General features: G+C 44.6%; 1 protein-coding gene and 1 pseudogene across 1 annotated transcript; both read right to left on the bottom strand.

Annotated features, from left to right (window-relative positions):
- LOC114435427 (protein Shroom4-like) overlaps positions 1-2866 on the bottom strand; it is a 24868-nt pseudogene extending 22002 nt beyond the window's left edge.
- On the bottom strand, positions 2509-19099 carry LOC114436126 (H(+)/Cl(-) exchange transporter 5-like). Its single transcript, XM_028406232.1, is given in 17 exon segments — positions 2509-3381; positions 5161-5377; positions 5527-5632; positions 5717-5866; positions 6033-6175; positions 7075-7261; positions 7406-7546; positions 7683-7858; positions 7927-8161; positions 8630-8710; positions 8982-9188; positions 10257-10379; positions 10553-10740; positions 10981-11080; positions 11724-11914; positions 18955-19005; positions 19008-19099. Coding segments are annotated over 17 exon segments (2478 nt in total). The 5' UTR covers position 19099; the 3' UTR covers positions 2509-3290.

Raw genomic sequence — 19099 nt, 5'->3', positions numbered from 1 at the left:
GTGTGTGTGTGTGTGTGTGTGTGTGTGTGTGAGGTGTGAGAATGCAGCAGCCACGAGCAGGTCGGTAACCCGAGTCCCATGTGAAGTCTCAGCTGCAGGAACTCAGCTCAAGAATACACTGAGTCATTACTAGCTGGCTACAATGCACTCACATTCCCCAACACACACACACAGTCATGAGCTAATTCACTGACACACAGATGTAAGCCACCCACATACAAAAACTGAACCCATATGCAAACACCCACACACCAAATGAGCGCACACTTCCTCTCCATCTTCGCCGCTTGGAATTCCTTCTCACAGAGATTATGTGGCCAGAGACGAGCGCCGACTCGCCGGGGGAGACACCTCCGAAGTCCAGAGGTCATCATCACCACTGAATAACGATGGATACATTCTCTGTGATGTGACATAAGGTTTTTAAGACACCAGCCATCACTGTCATCAACTCCACTCCACCTGCTAATCCAAAAATATGTGAAGCTGTTAGCTTAAGGGCGGCTAATGGCTAAAGCCATCACACACTTTAAGCCTTAAAGTGAAAATTAGGATTCAAAGGAGGTCAACATGGAGGTCTATGGGGCCTAAACTAAACAAAAGGTTTAGGTGCTAGCTGAGAAATTAGGTTATTAAAAACTGCAGTTCCAAATATGGCCACTAGAGGCTGAGTCTCAAAGAGAGTCAATTCATACAGACCTCCATGTTAAAACTATTCTTCAGAAAATGCAGAGGTGATGTCACAGATTGCTCGTCCACTATTAACACACACACGAGCCACCCTCAAGTGGCTATTCAGGGAACTGCAGTTTCTGACACGTACATTTGAATTGTGTTTAACTCAATTAGCTGGAGTAAAGCCAGAAACAGAACCATTATTTTGGTAAAATAAGGAGTATTAAACCCAAAAATAATCATAATCCAGGCTGTGTAGTTGTTATATCGCCCTCTGCTGGACAAAAAGTCTTGTTTAGAATGATGTTACAGGTCGTCAGAAGTGTAATTACCTGTAGAGTGTAGAGCAGACTGAATCTCATCATCAGTGACCATAAAAAAATAAATACGACTGAGAGCTCTGGCAGTCCCTCCGAATAATAAAAAAGAGTGACTGAGACTAATTCCTGAGCTGCCTTTGTTTCAACTGGAAACAGATGTATTGATAAAGACATGACAAAGCACTGGCGCACGCCGAGTCCGACAGGACGCAGTTCATAGATGGGACTCTGATATTGCTTCTGATGTGATGCAGTTAAATTGCAATAATCTGGCCTCAGCTGGACATTAAATCTGCCAGCAGCAATAAAGTGTCAATCAATAAAGATGCTGCAGGAGTGCTGTTTTGAACCTATCAGACAGAGTTTAGCACCTTTACAGGTGATAATCGTGATGAAAATGACAAGACAGCACAGCACAGCGTTCCCAGGACACATGATCTGTGTTTGCCTGACTGGCTGAGGTCAGAGTGCCTCTAATGTTAACACTTTCAGCGTCCCCCTGTATGTTTTCACTGCCGGCACAGAGAAGCTCCAAGCTGTGACAGGGCTGAACACAGAAAATCAATTTAGCGTATAAATAAAGCATTAAGGGACGAGGCGAAGCGTTACGAGTCCCAGGCTGCAGACGTTTAAAGGTGAGTGACCCGCCCAAGCTTTAAAGTGTTAATATTTTTCTGGTCAGGACAGCGAACCAGCGGGGGAGGGAGGAAGTGGACGGAGATCAGATGTCTAACACTACTTCTTTTATCAGATTAAAACCACTGTGTGATGACATCATCGGGGGCTTTAGAAAATGTGATCAGGCTTGGCTAATATGAAAATGTTTAAGAAAGTGCAGTTCCCAAGATAGCCACTTGAGGGCGCCTGCAATAGTCCTTTCAGACCTCCATGTTAACTTGAAATGGGCTGTACACATATTTGCATTTCTGCTTTAAAGTTGGACTTTTCAACATGGAGGTCTGTGAATATTAACGTTTCCCATTTGGAACGAGCCCTCATGTGGCCACTAAAGGAACTGCACTTTCACAATAACAGCCTTTCTGATGGACAGACGCTGGGTGTGCAAAAGATTAGCACACAAAAAGCGAACTATTCCAAGATCACGTGACTGCAGAACAAGTGTAATGAGCACACCGTCAGCGCCCCTGCTGGCGAAGGCTCACAGAAGATGCCCTCACTGAAAATATGAGTCAGTGCTAATAGAGAACCTTATTTTTAAGACATAAATATGGTTTTCAAGTATGATTATTCCCACTAAAATCTGTTTAAATTAGACATACTCATTTTTTTTTTATCAAATATAAGCTGTTTGGTTTTTAAAGTTTCAGAAAAGGGTGGAAAATTGATCTATTAGGGCGTACTGTGTCAGAAAAACACTAAAATATAATTTCAGAAATATCAAAGAAGTAAAAATTAAATAAATGACTTCAATAACAAAACAAAACAAACTTGTATGTCAGTGAAATAATTTAGTGGAACAAACAATTTCACATTTACATAAATTAATGTGTGTGATTCTCTCCGTGTAGCTGTTCAGCAGCGGTGGCGGCGGCAGCAGCCCAGGAACACTCCACAAGGCCTGACATGGTCTCTGCAGGATTGTCTGTGTGTGTGTGTGATTGCACTGCATAGTTCCCAGGCTGGAGCCGAATATCAAGCATCTATATGACAAAAAAAAGAGTTCCCAGGCTGTCATGAACGTCTTTATGGAGTGTTGGTGGTGTTAGATCTTCTTCTCACACTCCTGTATCCTTCACCTCAGGGGGCTGCAGGAGGTGGAGGAGGGGGGTGTCAGAGCCTCCATCAGCCCAGCTCAGTGCACTCTGTCTGGGCTTGCTGCGATGGCTGCAGGGCCAGTCCTTCTTCTTCATGTCAGCCGAAGTCTTTATTTTCCCCCTCCGCCTCCCCGCCTCCTCCTCCTCTCTTCTCAGGTGTTACAGGGGGGGAAAAAAAATGGCCGACAGCGCAGGGAGGTGAGGGTTTTTACTTCTTTCAATGACAGATTACTTTTTTGAAAATAGAGAAACGAGGGCAGTAAAAAAAAAAAAGAGATGTGAAATATTCCACTGACTCACTCCTGTCCTACATCGCCCTGACACTGAGGGCGGTCACGTCAGCGAAACATGAGTCATCATTTCTGAACCTTTATTCCAAAATCGCCTCCAGATGACAAAGAAAAAATGCATTGTTCTCCAGGCGCCTGTGTAAACTCTTTCTCTGAAGGTGCCTTCAACGAGTACAAGCTGGTCCTCTTATCATCCCCCCCCCGGAAGAGAAGGAGGAAGAGGAGGGAACTCAGTTGAAGAGGATGGAGTCCGGGTCTCTGTTGGCGATCTGCGCCATATGTTTGAGTATGTCTTTTTTAGTGATGATCCCCAGCAGCCTCCTAATAACAGAGAGAGAGAGAAGAGCAGATTACTTCACATCGTACTTGCTTTGCTTCGTCATGGAAGTCGAAGAAGTGACAGAGAGTCGATGGTGATGATGGAGAAAGAGGAGCTGAAGGTTAGTCTGTGATGTGAGGTTTCACTCCAGGTGATCTGGATCAGCACCAACCAGATTTTACTGCTACATCCTAACACACTTTTTGACGAGTGATGAAACAGTTTCACCTTTTACGTGTGTTTTCCTGACACAGACGGCAGCACTCCACATGCTACCTGCTCCTAGCTTATTACGCTTGTTGTACTTCCCACATATTCTCACTTTTTGGGCTCCATCTTGTCTCTGCTGTCGATGTTAAATTGTGTTTCTGCCTCAGGAATTCTGGATATTGAGGTTAAAAGGGGAACTGCGGCGGTTTGGATAACTTGTAAGAAGGGTCAGAAATGCTGCCGCAGAGGTCACAGTGGTGGCCCCTTCCAGATCCTTTGACCCGTCTCCTCCGGTGTTTGTTGTGTGTGAACCTTCCTGGTGAAGATTTGAAGCGGGGTTTATTGGATCAGCAGTAATTTAAAGTAGAATGAAGCAAACACCCCCTGTGTGTTGACTCGTCGGGTGCTCTCCCTCGCTGCCTTCCTTCCCTGTGGGCACTTTTGACGGTGCACACATGCTGCTGACAGCCTGCTGACAGGCACGATGACCCCTGCAGGACTTATTTGTTTCAGATGGGCTGACACTGAGAGGAAAGGGGGGAGGTGGAGTCTGAAGGATCGCTCACCGTCTGGGCTCGAAGTGACACACAGTAAAAAGACCTTGAGGCTGTGATTTCTGACATCTAATGACTCAGACGCTTAATTTTATCACGCCGAGTGGCAACAATAGTGTTTTCCCAGACCCGTCTTTACCTCACTGTCTGCTTTTTGTTTCTTTTTTCTGTGTGCCGGTTTAAATTTAAATACTTTTATTAAAGCACGAAAACATCTCAGCCACAAAATTTCTTCACACTCGCTTTTGTTTCGACTTCTTTGATCCCGTCCAGTCAAACGTCTTCAGGCCTGCTGCAGCCCTGTAAGGTAATTGGTCCAAGAAGGAACCACTGGGCTCTTTGGTGGAATCCATTAGTAAGAAATATGTAAAAGCTGCCTGTTTTATTCCTTTTTATGATATTGTTGTTTTCATTAAACCCCATTAAAATAACACAGGGAATAAGTTTGTTTCAAGCTGAGAGGTTCCTACTGACAGAAATCTATGAAGCCGTTCTTAGCATGTAGCAACTAGCAGTTAGCATGCCACACATTATTTGTATTGCTGTCTTTTTAAAGGTAAATGGGTCACTTTTTGTTGTTATGCCACCTTAAACACACACTTAAATGCAAGAACTTCCTCACGTGACTCGCATGATTTGATCCGAACCACCTGTGGGTCAGCCGCCAGCGCATAGCTTGAAGCCTGGTAGGATGGATCTCATGAAACCTTTGACAGGTTCCTGCTGGAAGCCTGGCAAGACCCGAGGTTGGTGATCGCACAAATCCTACATAAAGGTGCTTTAACAGCCATGCGTGTTGACCTTCAGAACTCTGTGACCACGCTGCACAGCTGTAACGTTTGTGACGGTATCCAAAATTCAAATGAAAGCTGGTCCTTTGAACATGTCAGACCGCCGTGTAAACATCTGAGGCCACGCATGAGAGACAGCGGGGATGAGTGAATGAAAGTATCTCCTGCTCTGAGAGTAATCTCACAGAGCTCCATTGTTCTTTGTCAGGAAAGTGTGTGTCCTCACCCATTATGTGTGACCAGACACTGGCGTAGGCCCAGTTTCCTGAAGATATCCACAGTGATGTCCATGGGTGTGTGGTCGGTGACGGTGAAGGGACTCAGGTCCATGATCCCTCTGAGGCGGAGAGGAGGCGGCGCGTCGGGAGGCTGGGACGGAGAGTGCTCAGTGAACACCACCCTGGAGGCACTGACGACGCCGTCCTGACGTTTCCGGGCGTTGTCTTAAAAAAAAAAAAAAAAGACAGGAAATGAAACTTTGGCCACTACACAGCAGCAAAAACAAGCTGTGATCATCTCTGAATACCACCATAACATGCAAAAGGCTCTGTGTAGGTGTCTTTCAATGCATGCACATGAGTGAAGTTCTGACCTATGGATATGAGCAGGTCTCGTCTGAGCACAAATCCCACGAGCCTCTGGGACTCCTGGGAGACGACCACAGGGAAGCCGCTGTAGTGAGTGCTCTCCACCAACGTCTGGAGAAAGAGAAAAACATCTTCGTATCCATAGCAACAATATCATTCTTCTTCTTCTTCTGTTTGCATGTGTGAGTCTGTTACCTCCACCTCTCCTATCGTCATGCCGTCCTGCGTGAGCACAGCCAGAGCAGGGTCCACCCTCCGCGGCCTCATCACGTCCACGGCCAGGCTGCTGTGCTCGAACTCTTCTTTTGGCTCCAGGAAGGGGTATCCATTCAGCCTGATGTGAGCCTGCAGAGTTTGTTTGCTTTAGTTTTTGTAGTTGGAGAACACCCAGAGTGAAAGTACAGGATGTATTTACGGACCAAAAAAATAAAAAACATCACACTAAATGAGCCTGAAAGAAAAATAAAAAACGTTTGTGACGTAACGCCGGCCTGCGCAGCAGAACCCTCACCTCGTAAATCCCCTCTCTTCCAAAAGCATCTGCCACCCATTTGCTGGTCATGGTTGCAGCCATGAGGGGAACGATGTACTCCAAACCGCCGGTCAGCTCGAACATGATGACCACCAACGACACCGTCATACGCGTCACTCCACCTGGAGGGGAGGCGAGGAAAAGATTAGATCACCACTCCTCACAGGCCTTCCTCTATCTGAAAGGTTGAGCTCTTTATTTGTGTGGAAACTCTACATCAGCGGTTCCAGTCTGAATCCAATTACAATCATCGGTCACAGCCGCAAACCAAGGCTCCATTTCTGAACTCTGCGCTCGCTCCTCTGAGGCCTCCCTCTAAACAATTGGCTTAAGTGTGACAGTTTCATTGTGTGTAGTGTGAGTGTTATGTATCAGAACACTTCTCCTTTGATGGTTGCTCAGTATTTTAGAAACGGGGATGATTACACGCTCTCAGATGGTTCCCTGATGTTTCCAGAAAACAAAAGAAAAAATGTTTTTCCACCAACAGAATTAAAATGCCTATGTTTATAACATCCAAACAAGAGCTATGTCTTATTTCAAAGCAACATGTGTTACTTAGCATGTCATCTTTATCGACCGCCTATAACAACAACATAATCAGGAGGTAAAATAAAGCTTAAAAGAGAAAAATAACATAATAAAAAGACAATAAAATCACTGTTATGATTGTGTACTGTGACAAAAATCAACACACAGGTGTCTTATGGATAGCCCATTGTGGTCAATAGGCTGTGGATGCAAACGTAATGAATTTTCTGGCAGTAAAGAGAATCTTTAGCAGTGGTTTCAGTTCAGATGTTCTACACAAAAAGTTCCCTGTGTGCAGTAGAGGACAGCAACGTCTACTTGTAACCCTGTAACACGTTTATTTCTGCTGTAAACTTGGACATTTTTAATATGGAGGTCTATGAATGTTTTGAGTTGCCCTCAGGTGGCCATTTGATGAAATGCACACAACATCACAAAACATCCTCCTCTCAGAATTAAAAAAAAAAAATCTTTTAAAACAACTCCCAACCTAAACAAGCTGCAGCTCCGACCATGGCGTAGAGCCCCGGAGTGATGCAGTCCGCCCCCGGCGAGCACCACCCTTTGAAGATAAACCAGTCGTGGTTGTAGTAAGCCAGCTGCTCCATGCCGACTCCCAGCAGTCTGCCGGCGATGGCTCCGACCGCCATGCTAGGGATGAAGAGGCCAGAGGGAACCTAGACAGAGAGGCCAGGAGGAAACCATTCGCTTTATGAGCTGACTGCAGAACTGTAAAGACTGAGCGGCCTAATAAAAGATGCAAGATATCCTCATCAGGCCTCTCTCTGTGTCCATCACTGTGTGCGTGGTTATAAACGTACCTTCATGCCAAAGGTAATAACAGTGATCAACATCTTGAAGACCAAGGCGAGAGCCAGCTGCCACAGAGCCGTGTAGAGGCCTTCTCCTGCCGGCCGGTCAGCCAAGCTGTTACCTGCACCTGTTTCTGAAGTGTTGGTTGGCTGGAGGTGTGTGTGTGTGTGTGAGGAGATGATAGGAGGAGCCAGACAGGGAGGCAGAGAAACAACCTTAGATAGTGTAAAACTCAATATTTGTTTAGTTTATGGGATTAACACACACACACACACGTTCACTGACCTGCTTGTAGCCGCACAGCTGTGAGGAGTCCAGCAGCGAGCAGTCGTTGAACAGCTCCGAGATGAGCTCAGCTCCGCTCATCCTGGTGTAACTGTTCGGGTAGGCGACCACGGCAGTCAGCGCGGCGACCACCAGCACCTCGATGACGGGGTAGTGTCCCAGCCGCGTGGTTTTACCTGAGAGAAAAACCCATTAATACCCCAAAGGTTACAGACATCAGTAGACATCCGCGACCGACACTCACGTCTCCTGCACCAGGCGATGTTGGCCCTGATGAACAGCGCCCCCCAGAGGCCTCCGAATATCCCCAGCAGGATGAAGGGGGCCAGCTCCACCAGGTGCCACGGGGCGTGAAACTCCACGTAGAAGAGCACCAGGCGGCTGTTTCCAAACGGGTTGATGGAACGCAGAGTGAAGGCTGCCACCAGAGCGGCGAAAAAGGAACGCCACAGAGTCTTCAGGGGGAAGTAGTAACTCACCTGGAGGAGAGAAAACATGTCAATCATTCTTAATATTAGTACAATGCAGACATACAGGCATGTTGAGACATATTCTGAGGACTTTTTTATTGAATTACCTGCCTATCCTCATCCAAACCCTGCAGATGGCTTAGCAAGCTGCCAAGACCTGATTACATGTGATGCAAACACACTTTTCTTGCTTAATATGTCTGTTAGGAGCCAGTGCTGAGCTCATTCCAACAAGAAATGCAAGTAATAACATAAAATAAGTGGTGCAGAAAACACAAATCTCAGTCTTTGCGATCCATGTTTGCATGAGTCTTGGTTATTTGATTGTGGTGACTTATAAGAGGAGGTGCAGCTTGTGTGGAGTGTATTATTGAATCCAGTAGCTAAACTAAAAAAAAAATGAAGGCACTGCTGTCTGAGAAAATGGATACTTCTTTGGCTTTTCGGCACTTTCAGCAAAGGAATGGAACTACCCACCTCCTCCAGACTGAACAGGACTCCTCCTATAGGAGCACCAAAAGCCACCGACACACCCACGGCTGCTGCAGCTGATAACACCTGCAAACAAGACCCCGAAAATATAACTTTCATCAAAGCAGAGCAGTTGTTATTTTACAGATTATTATTTATTTGCACATTGTTATTGAGAAATTAAGAATCTAATCTTAACAATTTAATTTCTGTAGTTTTTGGCATTCAGAAAGCCAATTTAATTAGACTGCAAATTGTTGGAAAAGCCTGGAAAAGCTGCCACAAATGCATAAAAATATTGACTTTACAATTACCTAAAAATGAGAACCAGAATTTTTTTGTCTTTTTCCCAACCTACCTCTCTCCGCTTGGCTTCGTTCTTGCGGTACTTGGTGAACAGGTGGCAGAGTATGTTGGCACAGCAGCAGGCCACGTGGACTAGAGGACCTTCCTTTCCTAAGCTGAGCCCAGAGGAGACGGCCAAAACCAGCGTGATGGTCTTAATGATGAGGGTCCATTTCCCCAGGTAGCCACGGATGATGAAGCCGCTCAGGATGGTTTTGATCTGAGGTGAGACGGAGAGTGTTTGCATGCGCACGGATTAATCTGGTGTGTGCAGAAGAGCATGAGGATATGTTGTTCTTTTGTGTCCGTTTGTGTTGGGGAGGGATCCGTTTAGATAGGCCCGTCTGACCGAAAGACAGTATAAACACTGATTTGAGAGGGAGGGAGAGAGACAGAGAGAGAATGTGGATATTTTCCTTTCAAATAAGCGGTTAATCTCTTGTGAGTGGGCCGGGTGACCAGCGGCTGACCTCAAAGAGATGAGGCTGTTAGCAGAAAATGACTCAGGTTCCCTGAAATGAAGTGGAGGGGAAATATTTGTGTATTATACTGAAGTAAAGTTTAAGTTTTCCACTTGTAATTCCAGAAAGTCAGCAAATATTCTTCGAATATGCTCTTTAATTTCCTCGAAAGACGAGGAAAGTGAAATAAAAGTAGGTCGCAAACCCAGGACTGACCTACACGAGTAAAAAAAAGACCAATATAGATGAGCTAGAGCAGCTTTCAGAGGGCAGTTCTGTGTGCTCTTCACCCTTTAGTTTCATATTGATAGCTGAAATAAAGGCCAACAGTGTAATTGTAACATTATAATACTGCCTGAGTATAAATAGACAAACTCATGAGAGACTCCTGCACATTTAAGAAAGAAAAACTGCCCAGGGACCGGTGTGAAAAGGTCGAAAAGATCTAAAAATGTCAGTCAGAAGAGCTTAGATACTGATATAAACATGGAAAATTAGGGGCCGATTTTATGGTGGTGATGAATCTATCAGTGACGGGGCAGCTGATCTTTTTAATAGACAAATTTAAAGCTCTGTCTCCTCTAAAATCCAACATGTGAAGCACATTTAAACAGGTTTAAATCCAGAACTTCTGGAACAAAGATGTTTGAACGTTGTAGGAGTATAAAAGAGGCCATGATATAAATCCCTGCTCTGAAACATGCTCTCTGTGAACAACAACTAGGAGGGAGTTACACATAAATAATGATACCATGAATGAATGAATTTGCCTCTGTTGCTGCACACTGGGACTCCATCATGATACCTAACACACACTGATTTCTCACCTCTGGTATTCCTGATCCACATGCGTATGGAGCGAAAGCCCTGACCAGGGTGACAGCCAGGAACGCAAAGAGCAGAGCCCAGAATATGTACATCAGGTAGTTCACTATGTAGGCGAACGCACCCTGCAAAGACAGACGTGTGATTTGTCAGTCATTAACACCAAAAAATATATCATAAATAAATCATGACTTCTGCTGGCGTTGTTCTGCGTCATGACCACTAGGTGGCACCAACCCACCACAAAGCAATTTACAGATTTTCTTCAGTTTGCATCAACAACAAAAGGTCCTCCCACCTCTGAGGTGCCCGTTATGAGCTCAGCCCAGCTCTGCCACTGCGGACAGCGGTCCCTCTCCTGGAACGTCGTTTCATTGGACGTCCAGCAGCAGTGCTCGTGGTTGAACCAGAAGCCGATCAGACACACTCCACCCTTCATGTCCGTCAGCCAGTGGGCTGCGATGTCGATGCCACCGGCTAGAGCACCTGGAGAAGAGGAGAAAAGTGAACTTTCTGCATAAAATATGTCACCCTGCTTATTTTCAGTTCTGTGCCGGAGCTGCACCTGCTGTCTGCAACACACGTGGGAATTAACTTTCAGCTAAAGCATGCAGCAAGAACAGGCGCCGTCTGCGTTCAGGCCACAAAGAAGATAACTGTGCATCAAACAGACACAGCTAGAACGTGTCTGCATGTGAGGGTGAGTGTGTGTGTGTGTGTCCCTACCTGACATGAGTCCCACCAGCAGCATGAGCAGCCATCCAGAGAAAGCATCGCTGACGCTGTGCAGCAGAGCCACAGTGGACTGTCTGCTCTTATTGGTGATCTGGAGCAAAAATCCAAATCTTGTCATATTACAGAATAATTAGGCAGGAATGACTGAAACATGTCTTCTCATCAGCACCAATAAATTATGACATGTTGAACTACAAAGGTTGAACTACAAACTAAAGCTTAACTTCAAAAATCTACAACAGTACTGCCTGAAATCAACGTATTAAATCCTTAAACACATGTAAAAAAAGGTTAAATTCAATTGCAATAGCCACATTTGAACCAGTAGAGGGCAGGAGCTGTGCATGCTTAAAACACAGTATGAAGAATTTGAATATTTTGCTACACATATGTCAGGATTTCAGACCAGAAGCAGTCGCACTGAGTTGACGTCACACTGGAATAACGCAGTTTAAGAGCAGCTACTGTCCAATGTGTGTGTGTGTGCAGGGGCAAATTAGTCTTAAAACACTAATTAATAATGTCCTCGAAGACTAGCAAGTAGCACCATCAGCACAAACATACATACTGTAACCCGAATCCTTCCAATTGTTTGGTGCGAATGCACAAAATGAATCTCTTGGTGTAAACTCTCATGTTCTGATGGTGATAGCGGCTCTTATCTCAGGTACAGCTTGGTACACTTTTGCACTCTGCGCCTTCCTTTAAATAGCACACCCAGCCTTCCTCGGTACCTCTCTGTGTCTGTCCCGGTCCTTGCTCTTCTCTCTGACCCAGTCAATGGTGTTGAAGTCTTCGTAGGTGCCCACTCCCGGCAGCGGGTCCTCCAGCGGGTCCACCAGCTTGGGGCCGTTACCGTTCATCCCGGCTGCTCTGCTGCTGCTGCTGCTGCTGCTACTGTTGCTGCTGTTCTCCTCATAACCTCCTGGGACAGAAAGGCAGGGAGAGGCGCAGAATATCTTGGTCACAATGACACACACGCTGTATTGTTTTCAACATTGTTTTAGAGTTAGACTTGTTTAAAGCCAAACACTAACGCGTTTCTGCCTTCTCTTCTTCTAGCCTCAATTATGCTGTTTCCTTAGATTTTATATGGCAATAAAAGAGAGCACACAGACTGAAAACTTTCTAAAACTGTTGGGGTTCAGAGGGTTAACACGTCACAGTTAAGGTGATCCATCATCCAAAACACACACACAGTCACACACAGGCCTTGAGAAACTGCCAAGAGTGGTAACCCCACTATTATTGCATACTAGCAAAACAAAAAAATGGGACAAAAGAGCAACAAACTGTGCATTGTAGCCTCCGGTTTTATTACTGATAACCTCACAATACTGTATTGATGTGCATGTGCGGGAAAGACACACAAAGAAAGCCATGAGATCCACTTCTGCTGCAGTCTCTCAAGCAGAAAGAGCAACATTAGAGCCCGAGTACGTGGCAGCGTCTGAGCCGCAGTCGGCTGCGACCAATCAAAAACAGGCTGAGACGCAAACAGGAAGTAGCCCACGAAGCGGAGCCTAAATAAGAGAAAACAATAGGATGCATGCCGAGTGAAGCACATGCCTCCAGAGCTGTGTTGACAAGTTCGACTGGTTTTAAAAGCCCTGGGTGAGCAAACCAAACGCAACAAAACAGCAATATGCTTAAATCTACACGGAACACAGACAAAGAGCGAGAGGGACGAGGAATAAAACAAATGTGTTTTACCAGGTCTGATTTTATACAACTCTCTTACGCAACACATCAGGAGTCAGCTGATAGAGCCTGTAAAGTAACTGAACCCAGGTGCTACACTGCAGGCTGAAGGTGTAGAAGACACAGAGCCATAATGGCTTCAAGTAGAAGGACACACATCAATTAGTCAGGCGTATTTAAGCAACATTCATCCCCACTGTGGTCATCAAATCTAACACTGATCAGAGCAGAAACCAGACAAAGAATCAGCTAAAATCCACAGAGAGGTGAGGTGGCCCTTCTTCTGAAGCATCATAGGACATGGGAGGTCAGAGAGGAGGGGCAGGTCTCATACTTCCTGTTTAGACCTGTTTAGGTTTGAGGTCTGTCAATTTTTGAAGTCATGCAGGTCACATTATTTCAATACATGTGGTGAACCGCATCAATACATGTGGTGAACCACATGTATTGATGTTTTTCCCCTTCCACAAGTGGACATAAGTAGCAACAGATGGCAAGCGTTTGATTTGTTCACCCCAAAAAAAAAAACTGTTGACGTGAGAGAGTGTAAAATATTTTAATTGCAAAGATGAAACATGCAAAAGTAGCATGCCGGCTGCTACAGTAAGCTGCAGACGGGCTGATTTTCACCTCGTTCTGGGATCCAAACTTAAATGTGTTGAAGCGGCAGCCATGTTGTTGATATAAACAATGCAAGGTAAGACACCTAAAGCTTACCTTACTGTCTTTAAGACGGCTACGCCGCCCTTTATTTCTTTTAAAAACGGCCCGTGTCTAACTTGTTGTCACACTTACAAACAGAAAAAGGTAGAATATTTCTCCACCAATTAGAATTAGTGAAGATGTAACACAACAATCCACAGAGGGTCTGTGAAACCTAGCAAACTAGGTCGGTAACTCCAAAACTATGACTGGCCACATGCACATGGCTTAAAGCCTAGAGAGTTTAACTATTTTGGCAGGGTGAGCTCATGCCCACATGGCCCATATTTACCAAAATAAAAGCCCTGCTTCTGTGACAAGCTGTGCAGAAAGATGGTTTGTTGATACGAGCACTGATAATACAGGACGTGGTTGTTTTGTTATTAAAGCACCCTGGACTACACACATTCCTTAGTAAAAACAGAAAGTGCCCTTTGCACCTTAATCACAAGCTGTGAGGAATCACAACACACACACAGAGGGGTGAAAACAAATCCAGGAATTCAAGCCAAGACACAAAAGTACGTGTACACAGACACTACATTTACCACAAAAAACAGGAAACACATATGAGTGTTTGTCACATGTACACCCACAGACAACAAGCACCATATTCCCAGTACACACACCAACCATAAACCACATGACTCAGTGCATGAAGACCAGTAAATGTTCTTAATGATTAAGCTCCAGTGTGTGTGAAGGAACACGCAACCATTTAACACAATTTAACACACACGCAGGTCGCTACAAATCTCACCGTTCTCCACCAGTTCCTCCTCATCCAGCTGCTTACTCCAGAACTCCCACCACACCATCTCAAAAAACACCCCACAGCCACAACTCAAACAGAAAACCTCTTCCCTCCACTGAGCTCCTCCAGGAAGTGGACTCCAGCAGATCTTGCGCCTCATTGGCCGGAGCGCTTGCGGAGGAGTGACTAATGATTGGCTGATCCGTGTGGGAAGTGGACGGTGATTTGCCGAACAGGGGGTCACAAGTGTCATAATAAAAATGAGATCACATGTGTTTTTGAGGTCTTTCACCTTCAGAGTCCTGCGGGACCCAGAGGTTGTGTGACACACAGTTCTGTGTAACAGGTTGTGGGTCAGTTAACGTTCTGTGTGGTTCATTCTGGGAATAAGCTCCTTTGGAATAAGCAGTACTGAGAAGCTGCTGGCTTGATGATGCCAACCCCGCTGTGACCTGTGTTATCTGACTGTCAGACAAAGACATATACTACACTGTGTGTCTAAAGTCAACACGGCTCAACCACAGTCAAATTCTTCTGACTTCCACTGGATGGAGACAATTATTAGTTTGATTGCTGTTGCTAGGCAATCAAACTCTTGTTCTTCACCCTCTTCTTCTTTTTTATTGTTCCGTACGTTTTTTGGCACATTTTTTTTTCAAAAAATTATAATTTTTCAAATATTAAGCAATTTCCGTGTCATTTTTAACATGGGAGTCTATGAGGGAGCCCTTCAACGAGGGTCATCTGCCAAATGTATCTCCTCCTACAAATTTCAAGCTACAGACTCCGTTTTAGTCTTAAAACGCTCATTAGATGCTGCTCTATCAAACTTGTATTCAGAATTTTCTAATTCCGAATCGTTTCCGCACGCCAGGCTCTCAAAGTTGGAGTGGTTTTTGAGGTCTCCTCTGCTGTTACCATGGTGACAGGCTGACACACAGAGGCATACACAGCTCTGAATTGCTCTGATTCTCCAGGAATTCAGAGCAATCTTTCACATCAGCGTTCAAAGCAACGCTTCAGCTGCAGCAATCAAAGTTGCATTTTCTTCAGGAAATGCCCTTTTCTAGTTCCGTTCTTTGTTCCCCAACCGATGGCTCCATTTTAATGAACTGTCTAATTTTTAAGATCAAATAAAAATAGGAAAGTACAAAATAACTCTATAAACGTGTCACTGGCTGTTAAAAGCTGAGGACAATGCACCTTCCTTAATGTGGCGAAGAAGAGCTGCAAAGATACGAACCACCAGTTTCTCCAGATGAAGAGATGGTTTCAGTTCACAGGCTGCCACATGCACCGAGTGATCACAGGAGTTCACATAAATCTGTGTGGAGAACTTCAATTTATATCATGAATCTACCACAAAAGTAAATTCATCATCATTCCATTTCAGTGTCTGCAATGAGAGGCGGTTACATGTCAATGCTCACCACTAAAATAAACACACAGTGACACACTGAGCCAAACATGCTGCATGAAAGACCAGAGAAACACAACTTGATCCAGCACTTCTCATAAAATGGGTCAGCACCGCAGAGTCCCCGTTTCCAGCAAAGTCATGCTGAGTGTGTGTGTGCTGACTATAATCTCACATCCACACACTCATCCTTAATTCTTTACAGAAAATCCAACACACTCTCATGGTCATGTGACCATGCAGTCTACCAAAACTCCACACAGAGGGACACACACAAACACTAGTCTCCAGTGAGTGTGTGAACCTTGAACTCTTGAGGTCTGGTCGCCATGGGAATCGGCGTCTCATGTGACCCCGTGGCGCTGGGCTAACGGCAAATTCTGGAACGTCACATTTAGTAAGTCGTAGGAAATTGGATGAAGGAGGAATGTGTGCGTCTGCTTCTCATTTGATTGATTAAATTTAAAACGTTCCACGTGTTGAGAGGAACAACAAACATGAGGATGTGACGCAACCCAGAGGCGCTTCAGAGGAAGACGGCTCAGATGGAACGGGAAAACAAACACGTCACCGATGTTTGGTTGCAGCACGAACTAGTCAGAAAAATGTTCTTTGACCCGACGTAAACTCAAATACACAGCTACTCATTTAAAGCATGAAACTTGACATTAACAAGACATTATAATGAGCATTTCTGGACTAATTACTCCAGAAGAATCTCAGTATTTTTGTGGGTAATTAGTATGTGAAATCTTATTTTCATGTTGCTGAATTAGGTGAACTCTTCCATGTAACGGTTCATTCGTTTTTTCCTGGTCTGCTGGTTTTTATGAATCAGTGTTTGCTGGTATTGCTTTTATACTACTGAGAATGTAATCTGTATCTGTTCTCTTTTATGACCTGCTGGTGATCATGTATACAGCTTAAGCTTTCTGTGGTCAGGTAGAATCTTTACTGCAGGTTCTATTGACTCTGCTGCTGTCAGCACCTTCACTGGGTTGAGTCAACAGGCTGTAATGATTAACATTTTATTTTAATGTTTACCTTGCAGCAGTGTGGAAATTATAGCAATGAGAGTAAAGTGAATGGTCATAATAAAGATGTTAAGTAGAAAGCAGGCTGGGTAAAGGTCGTCTGTGGTCGTTCTGAGCCGCTGATTCATCGCAGCTTTGCTTCTTTATTTCCGTCTTATTTCCCCTGAGAGACTTGCTGAGCAGACATATTTTCTTTTTACTGTAACCCTCTTCTTCATTTTTTCATCCTCTTTTTTATGTGCTTAAACAGACAAGAAGCTGTGACTAACACACTGAATGAGTCGCCAGTTTAAATCTATCATGCTTAAGAGGGTTTTTTGTCTGAGATAAAGCCTCAGGCTTGAGGCTGGGAATCCTCTGAGAGGTTGAAATTTAGCCTGTCTATTACCTTCAATGGATATTGTGTCGATCCTTTAGGCTGAATAATGGAACAAAATGGCTTGAGAATGTTTCCTTAACTGTAAATACAATTAAATGTGCACCGTTCTGTTCATTTAAGGACTTTCTGCATCATGTGAGAAGACTTAAATCCCCACTTCATTCAAATGTCTCAATTAAATGTGTATACACATTAAAGTGTGCTGCACTCCTTTGCACAACTAGGAAGCCATGACTCACGACATGTGACCAGAAGTGACGTGACAAAAATTCAGCAAGCACGCAGGCCGCCTACGCTCTTCAAACCAGTTCGTCCAGTATGAACATATGGTAAATATTTTTGCACCTATGGCAGGTGGAGCTGCCTGGAAAATGTCAATGGTCACTATACTGCAGGTATCTGAGACCACACAGAACCTGCAGGATTAGAATCAATCCCCTTGCGATCCACCACCTCTCTGTCCTATTGTCCCTCATAAAGCCAAACAAATAGCACACAAGCAGCCGGCTGGGACATGTAGCAACAGGCTCAGACGATGTGTTGATTCTTTACAGTGTGTGTAAAATGACAAGCGAGGAAAACGGAGCAACCTTTTACACACTGCTAGAGCTACACTCCCCCTGCACAACCAGCAGCATTTAACTCCCCTCTCTAAACACAGAGGGTTAATGAGTCCCTGGGCAACAGGTTACACAAGGCTCACCGACTAAGAACAGCTTTTAAGAAGACTTGCTTGACAACAAGTTCAAGTGCTAATGAGCAGTCAGGAGAAGAAAAGGAGGCAGAGTGGGCTGGAGGGATGGGAAGTGGAGCTGTTTCAGCTGATTCTCCTACTTTAACCTCACACACACACTCTTTTTGAGTTATGATATCCTTTCACAAACCGCTGTATAATTTAAAACGTTTAAAAACAAGGCTTCACTCCTAAAAGGCTGACTCAGTGGAAACACATGCTGCCAACCAGCAGCAGTTACATCCATTGAGAGAGAGAGAGAAAAACCTTGTCTCCAGACTTCCTTCCTGTCGGCCTAATCTTATCTTCCTACAGTCATGGTGATGTCACTGTGACATCAGCCAGCTGCTGCAGTCTGACAGGAACTTCTTTTACTAGGAAATCAAATTCCCTTTAAACAGTTGTTTTTTTTTAACTGACATAAGCAGAAAGTTAATTTATTAAAGAGAGAGACGGACATGATGCTGACATCATCTGTAACCAGGCAGCGTTGGAGGAAGTACAGCATACACAGATGTCAGCGATTACAGGAACTCCCCACACACACTGCTCACTTTAAAATGGCTGGTTTTATAGCCTGATATGAAAGTCATGTAAACAAATAAACCAGGTTGATACAGTGTGTTTGCACACGCTTGTCTCTTAATCAAAATAGTGTCTGAAAGCATGTGACACACACTGTCCCCTATAATTACTGATATATCTTATCACGTCTTCAGGGCGCTCACAGACACACACTGGACTGCAAAATCAATAAGAAAAGAAAACAGCTTCAGAACAGCTCTTTTATGGCATATACATCTGCAGCACAGGCGTTTTGTGTGTCAGCTGGGTGATTTAAGAAGTTTTATTCTGAATTAAGGAAATCATCAGCATCAATATGGCAGCTTAAATGTTTAGAGCCTGAGTAATTTAGCATGATGAGAAACAGATGGCATAGATGTGCATCATCACGTAGTTTGAGCACATAACTCTTCCTAGTAAGTAGCAGCTACACCTTAAAACGTTTGCCAATGTTTAAGTTTAAGATTAAGAAAACCTTATTTGTCCCACAAAGGGGGAAACTGTGTTAATCTTAATCTTAATCTAGGTTGCTACCAAAATACTGGTCCCAAAAAATCTGATATCTGCAACATCTTTACTGCTTATACAATGAGAAGCGATGGCAGAAAAGTCAAATAATCTGACTCTGACTCTCCAGGAGAACCCTGTTAATCTGAGGGGTGGATTACACACCGTTTGTACCTGTGCTGAGAGGAGGGACGTCATCCGTGGAGGAGAAGTCCAGCGTGGCTCTGCGATGTCCACCATCTCGTCATCATCGTCGTCGTCGTCACTGGGGTGATGGAGGTGGTCGAAGCTGCCGGCGCAGTACCCGGGGTTCTCCATC

This window comes from Parambassis ranga, chromosome 5, assembly GCF_900634625.1.
Source record: "Parambassis ranga chromosome 5, fParRan2.1, whole genome shotgun sequence".
NCBI classification, from domain to species: Eukaryota; Metazoa; Chordata; class Actinopteri; family Ambassidae; genus Parambassis; species Parambassis ranga.
The sequence above is the reverse complement of the archived record's forward strand: the minus strand, read 5'-3'. Positions and strand labels throughout refer to the sequence as shown.